This window comes from Aspergillus pseudonomiae (genome assembly GCF_009193645.1).
Source record: "Aspergillus pseudonomiae strain CBS 119388 unplaced genomic scaffold BDV37scaffold_20, whole genome shotgun sequence".
Lineage (NCBI taxonomy): Eukaryota > Fungi > Ascomycota > Eurotiomycetes > Eurotiales > Aspergillaceae > Aspergillus > Aspergillus pseudonomiae.
Genome location: NW_022476012.1, coordinates 434,255 through 451,376, shown reverse-complemented (window position 1 = coordinate 451,376; position 17,122 = coordinate 434,255). Strand labels below are relative to the sequence as shown.

Below are 17,122 nucleotides of genomic sequence, written 5' to 3'. Positions count from 1 at the left end.
CGGCTCGGATCCGAGGATTACCAATACAGGCACCCCTGAGCTATCACCACCAATTGCAGCCGTGGATCTGATGTCTAGGGCTACTACACCGGACCCTGAGCCTCTAGTACATGATCGGACTGAACGTGAGGTGAGGTCAGAGCTGGCTGCATCATTAGAGCCGCCTGATGACGGTGTCCTTGAGCCGGTCGTTGCACCAGGACCCGTCGAAAGAGACTCAGGTCTCTTTGAGTCGACCACTTCCAGTATAGTTACCCCTGATCAACCGCTCGGAGCGGTAGATTTGGAACAAACCCCGAGTAGCCCATCCCCCAAGCAACCGCGTAGGGCTGCTAGTGGTAAAAGTCTGACCCCAGCTGAGCAAATCCCGCCAGAGGAAGAACAGGCGGAAACCCAGCCAGATCCATATATGGAGGAATATATCAATAGGATCCTACTGGCTCGGGAGGAGCAGGACCGGCTGGAGGATGAGCTCGAACAGGAGCGGCTATAGAATGAACTTGATTTCCTCGCAGCTCAGCCCAAGATAGCTCCGGAATCAGTTACGCAAGACCATTCCGGGTCTCCCAAACCTCATGTGCCGACTTCACCGGCATCGTCCAACTATTCCCGACCGGAGTTTTACCAACCCGCTTTAGAACAGGGTCCAGCAGTCTCTGTTGCTGAGGATCCACCGGAGACGGTGGCCGCTATTCAGAACCCAGACCAAGGTACCGCGGAAGGCCACACTCCTGCGGGATAGCAGGGACGTTCCTTGACCGAACTTGATACTGAAAATCTGATACCCGTATTAGTATCCGGCACAATCAGTATTCCCGGGACCCCAGAGGGTTCTGCTTCGCCCTCTACCGATGCCTATACTAGCCCAGCCCCTTCTACAGGGGTATCCAAGGAAGAGCCGTCGCCGGCCGACATTGTTGAAATCTCATTTTTATTATTCGAACGAGGGGAATAGCGGCCAACTAACCTTGTTCGTGTGGATATATTAGATCCTTTACCGGTAGAGCGGGTTGCGAAGAAATATATGCGGAAGAAATATTTGTTGTACGACGTGAACTTATAGAGCCTGAGCCCTGCCGGATGCTTTCGTGCCGCGATTGCCAATAGGATTAATAGGATATTCGTGATCTCTGAGTATGAGGAAAGTAAATTGGTAGTCGACGGGCAACTTATCAAGGACCGGCGGCTTCTATACTCTGTTTCGAAACTGCTGGACCAGGATCAATCGGGGCCTGAACAATAAACCAAGGTCTATTGTCCGCGAAAGCCCGAGTAACATTCCAATGTCTCCCAAGGACGTCTGAGTATTAAGGAGGGCCTTTTAAGTATAGGGATGATCTGTGAAAGTCCTTTTGAGATCGTTTTGGATATATGTAGAAGATCGGTATATATAGAAGTTTCTAAGTCTGGAAACTACACCAGAATCTCCTCTTAGAAGAGTATTTAAAATGTGTATTACGCTATATTGACTAAGTTATGAAAGTATTAGACTAAGAGCGTATTTATACAACGACTTTTATGTGAGTGAAAAGAATATAAAAACCCTGATACGAAACTCTTGTTCTATGATAAATTTCCTTTTGTAAGGATCCTCACAGTAGGTAAAAGGGTATAAGACTTTCTACTTAAAATATAGTTCTGCACAAGAAGATTATAGATATATGAAATATCTTATAGGTCTGCCGGGCTCATAATATTGCCAATATAAATGTAGATTAGTTATAGGATAAACTACGATTACCTTACCTTGCTCCGAAAGTAGATTGTCTTTTATTACTTAAATATCTTAAGTGACTTTGCTGGTCACTGCTATTACTGTTTTCCATGGTTAAAAATGATTTTATATGTATAATAAACAATACAGTCGCATACCTCTACGCCTTACTTTTTTTTAGATTTTGGTTTAAATACTATCGATAGTAAATAAATTTAGGTGAATAGATATTAAGAAGGCAAAGAGTTCTCTAGAACCAAGATTCGAAACCACGCATAAGATCATGTTAAATCTAGCTGAAGATTGAAATTACTAGTCTACGAGAGTATTATCGGCTAGCCACATTGGATTGCTGGCTTTTATTAAAATTATTAATAATCTCTAGCTATATAACGTGCCATTCCAAGGATTTGAAGCCTAACTTAATAGTAGGACGCGCTTCTGAGCACTCTCAATCGACTCTGGATTGAAACTCCAGTTCTGAAAGCTTTAACCTCTAATAGAAATATTCCCGTACCGTCTCCCGTATTTCCTCCCGAAGTTTATCTATTGTGGAAACTTAGCCGAAAAGGTTAGCTTGCAATCTGAACAATAAAATAAAAAGTATCTACCCATTACCAGCGTTCGACTTTACTTATCCTGGATATTGGGCAATCTCTCAATCTGCTCTCTGGACGCCTCATACGAGATTACCTTTCTATAATTTGGTATTCCTTGGTAAAGAAATACTCGTTTATAATGACCGAAGGGTACTTCGCTTTACTCAAGGCCGCTCGCAACGTAAATTAAGATATTGAATATCTAGAACATGGTCAAGAATTAGCTTCAATGGATCGTCTCTTTGCGTGGCAAGCAAATACAGACATAGCTGTTATCCATGATGTCATCCTTCAATAGATTATTTAGCAGATCCTGAGCTGTAATAATCTCACTGATCAGCTCTACCTGCCAGACCAAATGCAGTCGGCGAACCTGGGAGGTACAGGTATTATAGCCATAGATCATTTTTTTCAAGTATGGAATTACCGTGGCAATTCCAAATCCTCTAGCAATCACCAAGACGCTTTCATATTAATCCACATTCTCACTAATTCCATGAGGACCGGTAAAGAATGCTAAGAAGGAAATCGAGCTTTCAGCAGCTGCAGGAGCGTAGCGAAGAAGATCCGCGGTTAAACCATGGCGTGGCTGCACGAGAAGTTCCATAGTATCCTGGTGATCTCTAGACCATGATGTGACAGTGAACGGGTGTGTCTGCATCCATGACCGCAGACTGACTGACGGCATCCAAAGATTGATGTATTGTCCAGCTTGCACCTTCACGGATCGAGGTAGGAGAATTCGAATCCGAATCGCTGTTACTGCAGAACTGTCCTCCTTAGCTTCCCTCACACTAAATGATACGAGGGCTTTAGGACAGCCGCGGCCCGCTAGCAGCCCGTTAAAATATAAAAAGGTTACTAGTTGTAAGAAAGACGTAAAAGCAAATATACTCAATGCAATGAAGAGGTAGATGCTGGGGAAATGCCGCTAGGCTAGAAGATATTGCAAGGTGCCGTAGACGAAGAGCCCGGTAAGGACTTGATGGCCTCAGAGAAAGATCTTGTATAACCGTCGACGAAACCATGGGATCGCAAGTAGAGCAAGGATACCCAGTGAGATAGCCCCCTGTAGAATATTAGTTAGAACAAAGTGAGCCCAGCCCCAACAATAAATCATACAAGCATTGTGAAAAGGTTTGCCGATTCGTGGAACGAAAAGCTAAATCCCCGCATCTGAACTGCTGCAACAATGTGGAATGATAGCAGTGCTATAGCCATCTATCTAATAGCACGGTGAATTCTGCAACATGTACGCCAGGTAATTCCTAGTAAATCGGCGAGATAACTTAGGTGGATCGTAGATAACGGAAAAATCAGGTTGATCAGGGCTAGTTCCCCTGCCCGAGAGCCGGCGTCAGCCAACGATTGCTTACGGAAAAAGACGAGAAAGACATTGATTGTAGCATATGATACATAGAGAAAAATGCCAACTAGGGTCCAGGGACCCCCAAACTGATACATATAAACAATAAAGGGAACGCTTAGATGCCGAGCATATAGAATAGAAAATAAAGTTGACCAGTTAGCGATTACCTAGAGTGTCCAGCTCAAAAAAAAAAGACTACTAAGTATACCGCCAGCAGTTATAGCGTAAATAGCTAATGTATCCATAATATACAATAAGAAAGCAAAGGACAATAGGCCAAGACAGTCAAACAATGAAAATTGAATTGTAGAAGATATCGCCCAAAGGAAAATATTTATATTATATAGAATAGCTACGAATATTGGTTGTATTATGAAAGTAGTATGTCACTTATGGAAGGCTATAGTCACACAAAAACAGGTAGAGTCCTAGACAAAGATATATATAACTCTAGTATTGAGCACACCCCAGATAGATCCTCAGTACTTCTCTGGGGGTTAGTTTATTCAAAAGCAGTGGGAAACTCTATCTGGAAAGTACTAACTCTCCTCTAGACAATATCTAATATTGGGCTATATAATAGAGCATTTATACTGGGGCTGCAGCTAAGCTCGTGGAGGGTGGTCAAAAAGTGAGGGTTGTAAGGAACACCTTAAAAAGCTACCTATAACCGAAACACCGAAATAGATCCACACCCAGCCTACCAGTATTATAATATTACCCCTTTCAGCAAATCGCTCCAATCTGCTCACTCCAAGTCTACTGGCAGCGATGCTTAATCATATCATGCTAGTGCTTTACGTACTATATACCGGTGACATCTTGGTGTAGGTAGTCTTGTATTTGTCCCGTACGCGGTCTTTGAAGCTGAGGGTACTAGAGAATAGCTCTCAGCCAACTAGAATGTACTAAAAAACCATATATAGATCCTGGTCTTTCATAACCAAGACAGGTTTCTTTGACTACCAACTGCGCACCCTTCTCTATATACAATATTGTAATACTAGTATACTACAATGGTAAGATTAACTCAATTCTTAGCTAGATACTCTGTATAGTATATACTGTATGTATGCGTTGGTAGGCTAGGTCAATTATAAGGCGGAGAAGAAATGGTGGTAATTAATAGATAAGGGCCTATCTTATCCACAGCAGCATGAGTTGGGACCTCATTTATTTGCTCCGTTGCCAGGGCAGGTCCGCCATCGCTCAAAGTTGTTGCCCACAACCCTTGTCAAATACGCGAATGGTAAAAAAAAGAGTGACCAGCGGTGTCGGTAACCTGTCACTGTGGTCCTGTAATCTATACAAATTTGTGTTTATCTCCTTTTAAACACCTTCTATTCACTTCCTCTACTCGACAGGTTGCGCTTGTATGTCTATTATAATTCCTAAAAAATAAGCTAAGTAATAAAATAACTAATTATTATTTATACAGTAATATTATCTTTTCCAAAGTCTCCTCGTATTTCTACGGAAAGAATCCAATTTACCACGTAGCTAGGGCTTTGGAGGAGTCGAAGAACGCGCGTTTCTTGCACTATATTCGCTAGCAACCGTATCCTGATCTTAAAACAATACAAAGAGAGAAAGCAACGTCTCCACTGATCGAATCATAATTGCATCAAGGGAGTATAATACAATCGTTAGGCAGATATTTGATGGTACTTCTATTTATACAATAGCAGTTACCGACAAATAATTCGCCGATCCTATTGTGAATTGCGGTTAGATAATTCGGATAATCCATATTACAAGATTATCATTAACTTCACTGCACACACAGATATAGATGGAGAGGATAATTCTACTCCCAACGTAGTACTCATTGTCTCACTATGGGACAGACCACCTGCAGATGTAGGGTATTTGGCTGATGCCATTACTATAGACTCCAGGGGCTGCGTATTAAATTAAGGACTTTTACTTAAGCTATTTGGTCGTCCCTGGCGGGAGTTAGCTTCGCTTTTGATAGGTATCACTAAGTAGGTTTGGGTCGTTTGAGGTGGTTAAATAAGTGTGGTCATAACCTGGTTAGCCAGTGAGCTAGATGTACTTCGCCCTGATTTCTCTATGGCTATCACAGCGTTGCTAGATTATAAAGATATATCTAAAATCAACAGCGAGATTTCTTTACACACGAAGCTTGAGTCTTGCTAACCTATTATAAGTCAATAGACGTGAAGAAAAACTACCGAGGAAACACACAATCACGAAAAATAGTGGCAAGCTGAACTTTACATCCGTCTCTTACCGAGATGGAACGTTCTTACCCACCATATACTGACTGCAAAACTATATTAGTATTAATAAAACTTATGAGAAAGGTGTAAGCTCTTTCAACGCCTTTCCCAGATTACTGTTATGCTCTTGCTAATATAGTAACTACAAGCGCAATAATATAGTAATAAATCATTGGGATAATAGTTTTAAGATATATTTTTCACTGGACTAATGTATCTCTTACCACTCTGACGTTACTTTAGTTATATACTTATACTTTTATTTCATTAGTACTTTGCTAAGTCATCTACAAGTTTTAGTTTATTACCGAGTACTTAGCGAACCAAAGTTTCTTCCTAGAATCCATTTCTAAAAGGCTCTTACAAGCCTGTTTAACCCCAGTAAAAAGCATTATCAATATCTAGAGGACATTGATTATCCGGTCGAGCTGAAAGAACTGAAGCAGGGTTCTAGGTACAGTATCCCTTACAATTGTTTGAGCAAAGTTTATGCAGGGTGTTTAACCTACATTAACATATGACTTATTATGTTTCTGAACACACAATGGTAGTTTCTAATCACGAACAAAGCGCAACAAAAAGGTACTGCCCATGGGAAATAATTTTAGACATATCAAGAATATATATAGATTATTTTATATTATCTATCGAAACCTTTTGCAGGAAGTGAACCATGAATAAAGCCTAAGGTTCTACGGGCCTATGTTATATTTGGACTCAACTAAGCAAAGCTTGAGCAATAATTATAACTGTGGTATATAATATCGATCAGGTAATGATAGGATCCATAGCTATTATAGATTATACTGATCTTGTTACAAAGATATAAACCAGTTGGTTCCTGCTGTCCTGGGCCGTACATAGTCACTGATTAGATTTATCTAAAGCACGCAGATATAATGTTCAAAAGCAGGTACATTCTGACGTTATTCCTGTTTTTAGCGACAGTGGTTTGTTGCCAAGTCCTTCTGGTTTGTTCCTTACTGACTGCAGTAGATCTACGGTGCTGCAGCTTACCTAGGAGTCAGGAGAACTAGCACAGTATAGGCAAAATCAGGTAGAGAATCTTGAGTTTTGGCTTACTATCCGTGCATAGATTTTGAATTCGCCGAACTTTTCTGCTCCTGCCCTTAAAAAGAGAGGTCTACCGGGAAAGCGTGGTATAAGCTCCTACAAGAGAACTCGTTGAAGGTACCCGATGGCTTATATCTCTTTGAAAATAGATAAGAAAGCCCATCTGCGATTTCACACGCGGCCTCACCTATATTAAGCCCACTGACGTGAATATCAACCATCTGCGAGACGCTAAAGATACCTATTGTGGTGCTGAAGCCGGCAATTGTACTCGTGTATCTTACCTGAACAGCTCTTCGATATTCTTTTGTAACTATGTATAATAAAACACTCTTTCTGAAGTTGAAGATGAGTATTAATAGGCCAATAGAACACAAATCGCATATATACCAAATACGGGAATCTCATTAAGCCTGCGCTGGCTATATATAAGGACTACCAGCTCGCATCTCGATATACATATGGCTATCTTAGCGGTATGATACGAAATGGAAGTGTGGACGAAGATATAGTTACAACGGAAGTTATCTACTATTTACGGCTAGGTGCTGAGCTTCCGTAAGAGAGATACGTACTCGCCTCATAAGTCTTGACATGCAAAGCGCGGTGGGATGTTCCATAAATACAATTATTCCTTGAGTGAGACTAGATATTGTGTAGCTAGTGAGTTATTTTACAAGATATTAAACTTATTTGCTATATCTGCATGGCCTTAAGCAAATGGTAAATTACAGTAATAGCAAGTTACGTCAACAATAACAGTCGTCAAGCTCTGCGATCTTCTTGGGCTCTCCTAATCTGACATTAGATAATGTCAAATAATACATATGAACAAGTGACATATATATAGTAATTCCAAATATATGCTGTGCTTTAAGAATTCTTACGGTGTTTCGTCACCGCTGTTGTTATCTTCGATAGACTACAAAACTAGACAAAACCTGCCCTGAGACAGAAATTCCGAGTTCTGCCGATCTGACAGAATTGCAGGGCTCGTTCACATTGCTGAGTCCACATATTTCAAACATTTTGAAGCCGTGGTACCCAGGTACGCCTTAGTTCCATGAAAGCCTGGCTGTGCTCGTAGTTCACCTTAACGTACGAGATTTATTGACTTACACTTTGGATCTGATACTAACGTTTTCTTAGCTCTTACCAGATATTTTAATCGAACAATATCCTAATCCTAAGATCTTTCACGAGCTTAGTACACCGCTTGCCTTTATTGAGCTATATTTTAATATAGCTTCGTTACAAACTTTTTTCCTTCGCAGTTATGCTAATAGAACAACTTTTTAATAAAAAATTAAGCTTATCTTCGTGCAGCGTAACTATTCCCACCCCGCTAATCTATCTATCTTGTATTTGGTCCATAACATACATCGCTATACCTCAATCCCTCACTAGTTTATTTTTTTTTTTTTTATTATAACTATTTTCTTAGCAAGCTCTAACTAAATATTGTACCACTCCTATGCTTCTATATATTTAAGCATATTCTATATAATATCTCGATCTTTTCGGGATTGTCCCATTTCAAGTACCTGTACCCACATCGAATCATCCGACCAATAACTATTAGATACTACGCTATTTTATGATTAGTTTTGTTAAAGCGACTAAAGAACTCGTATATATATATCTAAGGGAACATCCTCCTTGTGTTTGCTAAGATAGCAGATAGTATAGATAGCTTCAACAATCGAGTCTATAATAGAGTATGGATTGAGAAAGAGTCTCGGTATAGATTAGCTAACTGAAATAATACTCCCGAGTAATAGAGTTTACTCCCTATATATTTCTTCCGTCCGAGGCAAAGAACTATAATCTATATAGTTTATAGCAGTAACTAGAGTCAAATTGGCAAATAAGAGCTCATTCTACAATATCGAGTCAGGTAAAATATAGGGCAATAGCTCCTCGGATTGGCTTAATATAGAAGCGATATTTTATACCTTGGAACTTATAGCAAGAGCTTCGCTTACTATTGTTATTAGAGTTTTTCTAAATAACGTACCATTCTCTTTGTCACTGCAGTCGCCTTTCTGGGATAGATAATTATTAGGTAGCGGCGAAGGCTTCGACAAGAGCTTACTATGTATTTTGGTCTGGATTCCAGGGATTTTGTTGAGATTTGGATTACTCTTAAATATGCTGGTTAGGGAGCTAGCTCTCTATCTTTTTAATTTAAATAGACGATATGAAGGATCTTCGGTATACTTGCACTTGCGTCCCTAGGAATTAGCAATCCTATTCTAGATTATTATAACAATACTCTACACTATTTCCGGGGCTTTTTTACACAGTTATTAGATACTTCTTTGAATCTATTATAATTAGTCAAAGATATATTATTAGTATAATTTATAGTATACCTCTGGTATACAATAAAGGTTATTGTTAACGTCTAAAGTAAATATATCAATAACCTAGCCAAATAATATAATTAGTATCTCGTCGGCTTTTAGTAGTTCGTTAAATTTATATAGCTATGGTATTATCCTATTAGAAATCATGGTCAAGAATACTTTCGAACAGATGGTAAGAAATAGGCGGGATTGTAGACAAAGAAGATTAGAATAGAAGAAAGTAGCAGGAGTCGAGGGGTCTTTTATAACTGAGGAGGGCGGCTTTCCAGTATCCCAGGATACTGAAAAGTCGGCGATTACCTCCCGCAGGTGCACCGAGCCTATATCTTTATTAGTGACGGGAAATATCGCGCCATCTATTATCGATTTACAGTGTTCCACTTATAACAACTGCAGGGATTTAACTAACTCTTCTACCTAGTAAATAAATTGCTGGCTAGGGGCACACTAATATATAGTTATATATCCGCGAGGTTGACTTAACTATACCTTGTATAGCAGATCAGCTAAGGATAAAAATAATAATTAATTCTTACAATAGCTATATTGCGTACCCTAATTCTAAGTAATTCCCTTTTCGGAGCCTAGAACAAGTACTCTACCAATCAAAACTAGATTTACTATACTATTTTAAAACTATCTTACTCTCTTTACTATCTATCAATATAAGCCTACATAAACCCTCGATAAAGTTATAAAAGAGAACTTCCCTTTCTCTTAAATTACGTTAACCGACAGCCTAGGCTAGGATATCGAAATAGATATTTTAAACGGTCTCGGCATATCTACACAGAATTGCAAGCTATCATAGCGACTTTCAATACGCTGGGCCACCTCATTCCAAGCCAATAGCAGTAATATAGCCTAATATCTATAACACTGAACGTTTCCAAGCACGATAAAAATAGCACCGTAGCATTACAAAGTGGATTGAGACCACCTATCTAACCCGTTACCTGCGTAGACACCAACTTGCCGCGATAATAGTTACTAAAAGAGTTCGTTCTTGACTTTCTAAAACGCTGACACCCAATCATACCCCCGAGTTTAGATATATTACCAGGTCAATTGCGCTTTGCCCCTGCTTACCTACTGTAATAAGATAATTTAATCAGTATTAGATATAGTTAGAGAACCGATATCGGAGTTAAAATGGCTTAGGCTAGCCATTCACCTTCGCTACATCTTCCAGCTACTTAAAAATCACTCGTGACTTATCAACTATCGATATAGCCTAGACAATAGAAATATATAGCTTAACCATAAAGGTCTAGTAAAATAAGAAAATTATATCCTATACCGATCCATGCTTAACAGTAGAAATAATCTTATTATCTTTATATTATACGCCTTGCTACAGTACACTCGTTTAAAAATATATATATCTCGAATCTTATTTATAACCTAGACAAGGTCGTTTTTACCTACGTTCCTTTACCTAACAGAAGAGCTGTTTATATAATCTTATTCGTTTTTTCGTCGGTCGGGTATCTAGTTCCGGACGATTGAAGTTAATAATCAAAACCCAGCCTAGCTCAGCGTTCTACAATATATTATCCAGCCGAAGGTCTTGGTATAAGACCCTGAATAAGCGAATCATCTTCTGCGATTGTGAAATTTCATATCTAATCGACCCAATATCCTCCAACTTGTTAATGAATTTACCGGCCTAAGCTATAAATAGTATATAGCGGATCCGGCCAGCCCCTTCGAGGAAGTAGATCATGGCCAGGTCGATTATACCGAGAAAGACTAGGACTACTCGGCCTTAGATTCGCTAAAAGATACGATAAATATTTATCTCTTACTTGACCTCGTTCCACCAGTAAGACATTGTTCCTTTATTAACAACTATATATCTATACGCGGTGCACATAATTTTAAAAGGCGTTTTTAATATTTCACAGTCTTCTATTAGAGTACAATTGCGGTCGAGGTTTTTATCCAGTTACTATTTAATCTACTAAATCAGACCCTTAGTATCGATCAGATATTATTTGCTGGACCTACCCTATTAATAGAGCTCAGTATTCGAGTAGTAGTTATCTAGCGTACCTCCTCGCTGGAGACCAAGCAGATATTACTAGATACATAATTGAGTATTGTGTTAATATCGGCCACGTTTATTCTACTAATCTTCGATCTGACGGGCCGAGCGTTATATTGATAGAGACGATAGAGATAATATAATTTAGCTAAAGCCACGCTTCCGCCTACTAGAGCTGGGGTCTATATTAGGATCTAGAGAATCCTTACATTCTATAGTATTCGACATGTACTGGGCTCGAGACCGGGTCAATATTTAATATCATTGCGTAGGAGATTTAATCGGAGAGGATAATAGGAAATACTCTAACACCGTCCGTTTAGAACTCTAAGAAACTATATTCTAAGCTCGGTAGATTTTACTGTAATTCTCTTTCCGGGATTTAAAAATAGATATAATCGAAACTTATCTTCTAGACTGGCAGCTTCTTCGATGCCTGATTTTACTATATCTAGTCGCAGACTAGCGGGCCAAAACTTATTAAATAGAGATACAATATCTATGCAATGGCTGTTAATAACTGCTTAAAGCCCCAGTTATTATTTGGATCGATTTTTATATTTAGCTCAAACAGGTAGTAGTATAATATACCCAGTTTATTATAGGGAATCCATAATAGAACCAAGGCTAACCCATTCGTTAAATATAAGTACTTAAGTCCTTCTTAGATTATTATATAGTACTCTTGAGTCACAGCGAATCTGGTCAGCCAGGCTATATTATACGCTAATTTTGTAGATTTCTTTGTAGGAATAGAATTCGGTTGGACTATCTTTTTCCAGAAGTTTATATCTCGCAATCCTGCGCGAAGATTCTTAACGGAGAGCTTATGAGATGGCTTATACTCGACTGTAGTAAGAAGGGTATATCTCTTACTATCAATCCAGCGTATATAAAATTGATCTGGTCTAGAACACCGGTATATAGTTAGTAGAGATAGGTTAGTCTTAGTTGGATCGAGAGTATTTATATAATTGTCAAACTTAACTCTATTATCTAAGCCAAATTCCTCTCGGGTAGTAGGGTTCTTGCAGAGTTTTGTAAGGATATTATAAGTATAGTTCTCTATACCAAATTATTCATAGCTTTCTAGATTCTATTCACTACTTATAGCTCTTTCACCAAACCTTTATCCCAGATCCTCCAGCACAAGACGGGGCGAGAATAGCTGTGCGGTAATCTTATCTAAAGGCACCAGATAGGCGCAAATAGAGCGGTAAATCCCCTATTATCTAGTGGTATAATCTTCCCAGTACAGAAGCCGCAACGGACAATATTTCCCGGTTGGGGAGGTGGGAGAGGTTTTCCCAGTTGTAAAGCGAGATAGGGTTTCAGCTCGTAGCTACAGCGAGAAAATAGTGTAGCGTAGATAAAGGAGTTCGAGAAAGGTTATTAGCCATATTTATTCTTTTCCTTGGTCCTGCTCTTCCTTAGCCTTCTTTGATTCTCCTCTACCCACCTTCGTTTTTCCTTTTCTCGTTCTCGCTCTTCTTCTACCCGCCGCTATTCCTACCTCTCCCTTTCGCGCTCTTTCTCCGCCTTTAGATAAAGAGCCTTATAATCGGGAGAGCTATTGCTAGCCATCCATTCGATAAAAGCTATTAAATATAGATAGCTTCGATCTGGGGTAGTTCTGATAAATACGCTAAAAAGAAATCCCAAAAGTAATAAAAATATTCTTCCTTGGAGTATAACTACCTTTAAAATCGTTGGTCGTCAAAGTTTAAATAGAAAAAAAAGTAAAAAGAGATAAAATCCAGTATTATATACTATAGTAGTTTATAAAGTCAGTATATTTATAGTATTAATAAAAATCCACTTTATATAGACGCTAGACCTAAACCGTGATATACGCCCCACAACCCATAGGCAACGGTAGGAAGGATATCTCGTTATATATTTATGATTATTCTATGTCTATTCTTTGCTCTTTTTTTTATCTAATTTTTGTACCTTCTGTTTTCTTTTGTTTACTTCGCGGTTGCTGGGCAGAAGACAGTGGATAATTATTATACAATGCTTTGGTTATTAGAGACTGTGCAACTTCTCCGTGAATTATACTACTTACGAGAGGAGGAATTTTGATATTTTCCTTTAGAATCCTTAATCTTCGGGTGGGCGCGTATACATATTATAGTAAATACTCTAGTTATAGGGTTAGTTTTTCAAAGATATTTTTCCTCTAGCACGATGGTCATTATTCTAGTCAAAATTCGAATAAATTCGCTACGCTTTCCTTTTCTAAATTGTCATGGATCAAGCTATGACTTTTTGATCCACTTAAGCACTCCTAAGAATCTGGCGCATCCGCAAATAAACCCCTTTGTCTTCTTTCTTTCGTATTTTCCTATTAGGGAATACGACTTCTCGCAATTCTAGAACCCACGGCATTAACGGCCCGTAATACTCTGTAAAATTGGCCTCGATAGTATTTTTAAAGATATCTACGTCCGAAATTGTTCCTAACTTAAGCTTAGCCAATTCTTCCGTGTCGACATAATTCCACTTTTCGAATTGGGACACCTTCCTACTCTTACTTTCTAATCCATTGTAATGAATATAAATCCAGAAAAGAACCTAAAAAAAAGACTCCAAATCATGGTTAAAGTTATGTCTTTCTCCTAAAAGAAGACCAATAGCTATAAAAGCCCTGGTCCCTATCTTACCTCTCGTTCCAGAAGGTCGTTCTCGTTGCTGCTTGATAGCAAGGTCTAAGTTAATTAAAAATACTAGCCAAGATCTATTTTCTTCCTCCTCGTTAACAATCAAATTACCAGTGGAAATGTCATCTTATAAAAGTCTCGCCTTCGTATACAGTAATTCGTAACCTTTTTAATTAATTAACTAAACTATACCACCTATCAAGTAATATACTTACCTTCTATGCAGTTCTCAAGCGCAGATAACATAGAGACGCGCGACTTTGTCTTATAGATAAGAATCCCATAGTCACGGATAACAACACGGCGATGTACTCTATTCTGTATCGTAGGACCGTGTCCGCTTTCGCTTGTAGAGCTTGAGCAGGTGCGTTTGCTGGGTAGCAGGGCCGCACTGACATAGCTAAATGACCTCTTGCACCCTGTATTGCTTGTAGAACAATCTATTCTTCGAGTATCCACAATGTCATTGGCGATCGAGGAAGACTGGGAACGTGATGGTTGGTAATTTATCACCTAAGTCATATCAAGCCCTTTGCGTACATTGCTACGAATGTTATCGACAATTTTATCTATATAAACCGTTTTATGGTAGTAATACCTCGCTACATTGACTACATCTTTCTCCATTACTTCGGCCAGAAGTTTACTTTTCTTCTCTCTCTCGGGATATTACTATAAGTCTTTAATAACTAGCGGCGCATGCACCTTGTCCCCTTCACGGTAAGCTTTTTAGCAAGTTGTGGCTTTCCCAGCAACACAAGGGGCCCGTTTTATAAGACTGTCGAGAATAAGACGTTCCGATCGTCCATCGCGTATGATCTCGATATATTTTTCCCCCTCCGATATAGAAACGATGCTGGAGTTAAATCCTAATTATTTATTGTTTATCCGAAGAAATCCTAACATAGTTGAAACGAATTGGAGTCTATCTTTGTTAATATCGAAGGGCGATGATGCGATGGTACCCACTCGATCGAACTCCCAGAGCTGTATATTAAGTCCATAAAGTGTAAAGTCTAGAGCAAAGCGACGAGTATCTTATATAGTGAGTATCTCCCTCGCATAGCGTCCCAAATCACGCCAAGTCTTCGAGACTGAATCTTCCTTTAGATTACTCTTCAGCTCCCCTAGGACTAGGATATCCAACCAATTATATTTCTAGTTCATTACCTCTAAATCGCGAATGATACCGATATCCAGCTTACGGTTGGCCATAGATCCTTTTAAAGGTCGATCAAATTGTGCAAAAACCGTACGCTGAGATGTTACGGTATATCCCTTTTCAATTACTATATTGCGAAGTTTATTGATCTAATCAGAAAGCCAATCTAAGACCTCCCTTTCTTTCGCGCTTTGTGGCCAGTCTCGCCATCCATTTCCAGTAAATAAGGGGTTATACCCTTCCTGACACCTTCTAAATAGGGTAGCGCCTACCTCTTCCAAACCCTCGATACCACTGAAGTATGTCTCGTAGAAGCCTGGTATACCAATATAGATTAATCTAAGCTCCTTCTTGAGCACGGTATCTATATGCTTTCGTTGTTCCAAGGAATTTACGAAGCTACTTGTAGTATATAGAAACAGCGTTTGGTTAAGGATGGGAAAAGGTTTGGGTAAAGGAGTAGATTCGGTAAGAACAGTAAGGATCTTGTTTTAGATTCTATTATCCGACTCTTTATTAATAATAGTACTAAGTAATAGAATAAGCTTATTAATATCGAAGTTATTAAAGCTAATCGCAGAATTAAGTCTCAGGACATCGCCCAATAGATTCTTTCGATGGTTAATAGACGGTTGCGTTCGCAGATCGGGAAGGCTTCGCAGCACAGAGATTAGATCGAGTGCTAGATTTTAAAACTTTAGAAAGAGTTAGAAAAGCTGTGCGCTATAAAATACAACAATTACCTTCGCGATTTAATTAACTCAAGATATTAGTTAAGTAAGGGAGTTCTAAACTATCGCAAGTTAATCTAAAAGAGTTGCAGAACCTTTTCTACTTCTCTTCTACTACTGGTATAATTATTACCGATGTATTAACTATTTTATTACTTAAAGTCAAGATAAAAGACTGAAGGCTAAATAATAGAAATTGTCCTGAATAGACTTTATGAGAACCCAGGTGCTTAAAATACTTTGAGAAGAAGGTGGAATATAATAATACGTCGTTAAAGGCGGAACGGGGTTTGTAACAAATATATCCTTCTTTGTTAATTATAAAGAGCTAAGCTATCGTTGGGCAACTGGAATATTCTTCTCGCTGGATTCATGGATAAATTATATCCCGGCCGGCCAATCATAATCGATAGCTATATGGATACTAGCCAACTCTCCATGGCTAGCGATGTTTAAATTTAGAATAGTTAATTCCCTTCGGCAAAAACACGTAAGAGTCTTAGATTATTTGACTTCTACGTATGAGCGGCGGTTCGGTGTAAGTCTTGCGTGAATTTAATAGAGTGAGCGAGCGTCGATCAACAATGTCTCACTTTTGAGATGATCTTTGGAGACTCTAAACAGATGCCTAGACTCTTGATGCAGGCTTCAATAGTATTTCCAGTTTTTTTTTGCGTGTGAGTATATTGGAGGCTCATCCATAATTTCAGAGCGTTTAACACGTCTGTATGGGGTAGACGAAGATTAAGTGGGTCTTATTCAGATATATTATTGGTTATGCCATCTTATGTATCCTTAGATTATTATTCTTAAGCGTATAATATCACTTCTTAGCAGATTACTTTTTTATTTGCACGCATAGATATACCCGTGAACCTTCTACCTGGTAATGAAGTATCCCGAACCGTACCTAACTAAGAGTCAGTTTAGGTTTCCCTAGCGGGGTGCTCCTTGACAAGGTCTGTGGCTCCACTTAGATTTCAATATATATGCGACAGTGGAGAAGTATTTTTCGCTGTAACTAATAAGTTTTCTCTTCTTTTTTTTATTTTTCTATTTTAATTTTTTTTTTTTTTTTTTTTTTTTTTTTTTTTTTTTTTTTTTTTTTTTTTTTTTTTTTTTTTTTTTTTTTTTTTTTTTTTTTTTTTTTT

General features: G+C 38.7%; 4 protein-coding genes across 4 annotated transcripts in view; 1 reads left to right on the top strand and 3 right to left on the bottom strand.

Annotated features, from left to right (window-relative positions):
• Window positions 1-70: 70 nt before the first annotated feature.
• Window positions 71-493, top strand: BDV37DRAFT_281487 (uncharacterized protein; the record flags this gene model as incomplete). Its single annotated transcript, XM_032086824.1, has 1 exon — window positions 71-493. One exon carries the CDS (start codon window positions 71-73, stop codon window positions 491-493), a length of 423 nt encoding a protein of 140 aa, XP_031943262.1.
• Window positions 494-2,344: 1,851 nt separating this feature from the next.
• BDV37DRAFT_270400 (NADPH oxidase family protein) lies at window positions 2,345-3,777 on the bottom strand (the record flags this gene model as incomplete). The annotated part of the gene is made up of 8 exons (XM_032084555.1): window positions 2,345-2,411; window positions 2,478-2,515; window positions 2,579-2,757; window positions 2,803-3,244; window positions 3,296-3,303; window positions 3,334-3,382; window positions 3,436-3,497; window positions 3,549-3,777. 8 exons carry the CDS (start codon window positions 3,775-3,777, stop codon window positions 2,345-2,347), a joined length of 1,074 nt encoding a protein of 357 aa, XP_031943261.1.
• An 8,302-nt stretch (window positions 3,778-12,079) lies between these two features.
• On the bottom strand, window positions 12,080-12,815 carry BDV37DRAFT_270399 (uncharacterized protein; the record flags this gene model as incomplete). The annotated part of the gene is made up of 3 exons (XM_032084554.1): window positions 12,080-12,480; window positions 12,571-12,640; window positions 12,762-12,815. 3 exons carry the CDS (start codon window positions 12,813-12,815, stop codon window positions 12,080-12,082), a joined length of 525 nt encoding a protein of 174 aa, XP_031943260.1.
• Window positions 12,816-13,695: 880 nt separating this feature from the next.
• The window catches only part of BDV37DRAFT_270398 (uncharacterized protein), a gene marked incomplete at both ends in the record, with an annotated part of 3,509 nt that continues 82 nt past the window's right edge, over window positions 13,696-17,122 (bottom strand). The window contains 17 exons of the mRNA XM_032084553.1: window positions 13,696-13,951; window positions 14,006-14,112; window positions 14,146-14,204; window positions 14,294-14,561; window positions 14,619-14,695; window positions 14,726-14,738; window positions 14,769-14,803; window positions 14,837-14,934; window positions 14,983-15,007; window positions 15,044-15,115; window positions 15,158-15,211; window positions 15,269-15,298; window positions 15,335-15,356; window positions 15,414-15,482; window positions 15,513-15,604; window positions 15,644-15,725; window positions 15,837-15,922. Coding sequence (XP_031943259.1) covers window positions 13,696-13,951; window positions 14,006-14,112; window positions 14,146-14,204; window positions 14,294-14,561; window positions 14,619-14,695; window positions 14,726-14,738; window positions 14,769-14,803; window positions 14,837-14,934; window positions 14,983-15,007; window positions 15,044-15,115; window positions 15,158-15,211; window positions 15,269-15,298; window positions 15,335-15,356; window positions 15,414-15,482; window positions 15,513-15,604; window positions 15,644-15,725; window positions 15,837-15,922 — 1,445 coding nt within the window. The remainder of the gene's footprint in view (window positions 13,952-14,005; window positions 14,113-14,145; window positions 14,205-14,293; window positions 14,562-14,618; window positions 14,696-14,725; window positions 14,739-14,768; window positions 14,804-14,836; window positions 14,935-14,982; window positions 15,008-15,043; window positions 15,116-15,157; window positions 15,212-15,268; window positions 15,299-15,334; window positions 15,357-15,413; window positions 15,483-15,512; window positions 15,605-15,643; window positions 15,726-15,836; window positions 15,923-17,122) is intronic.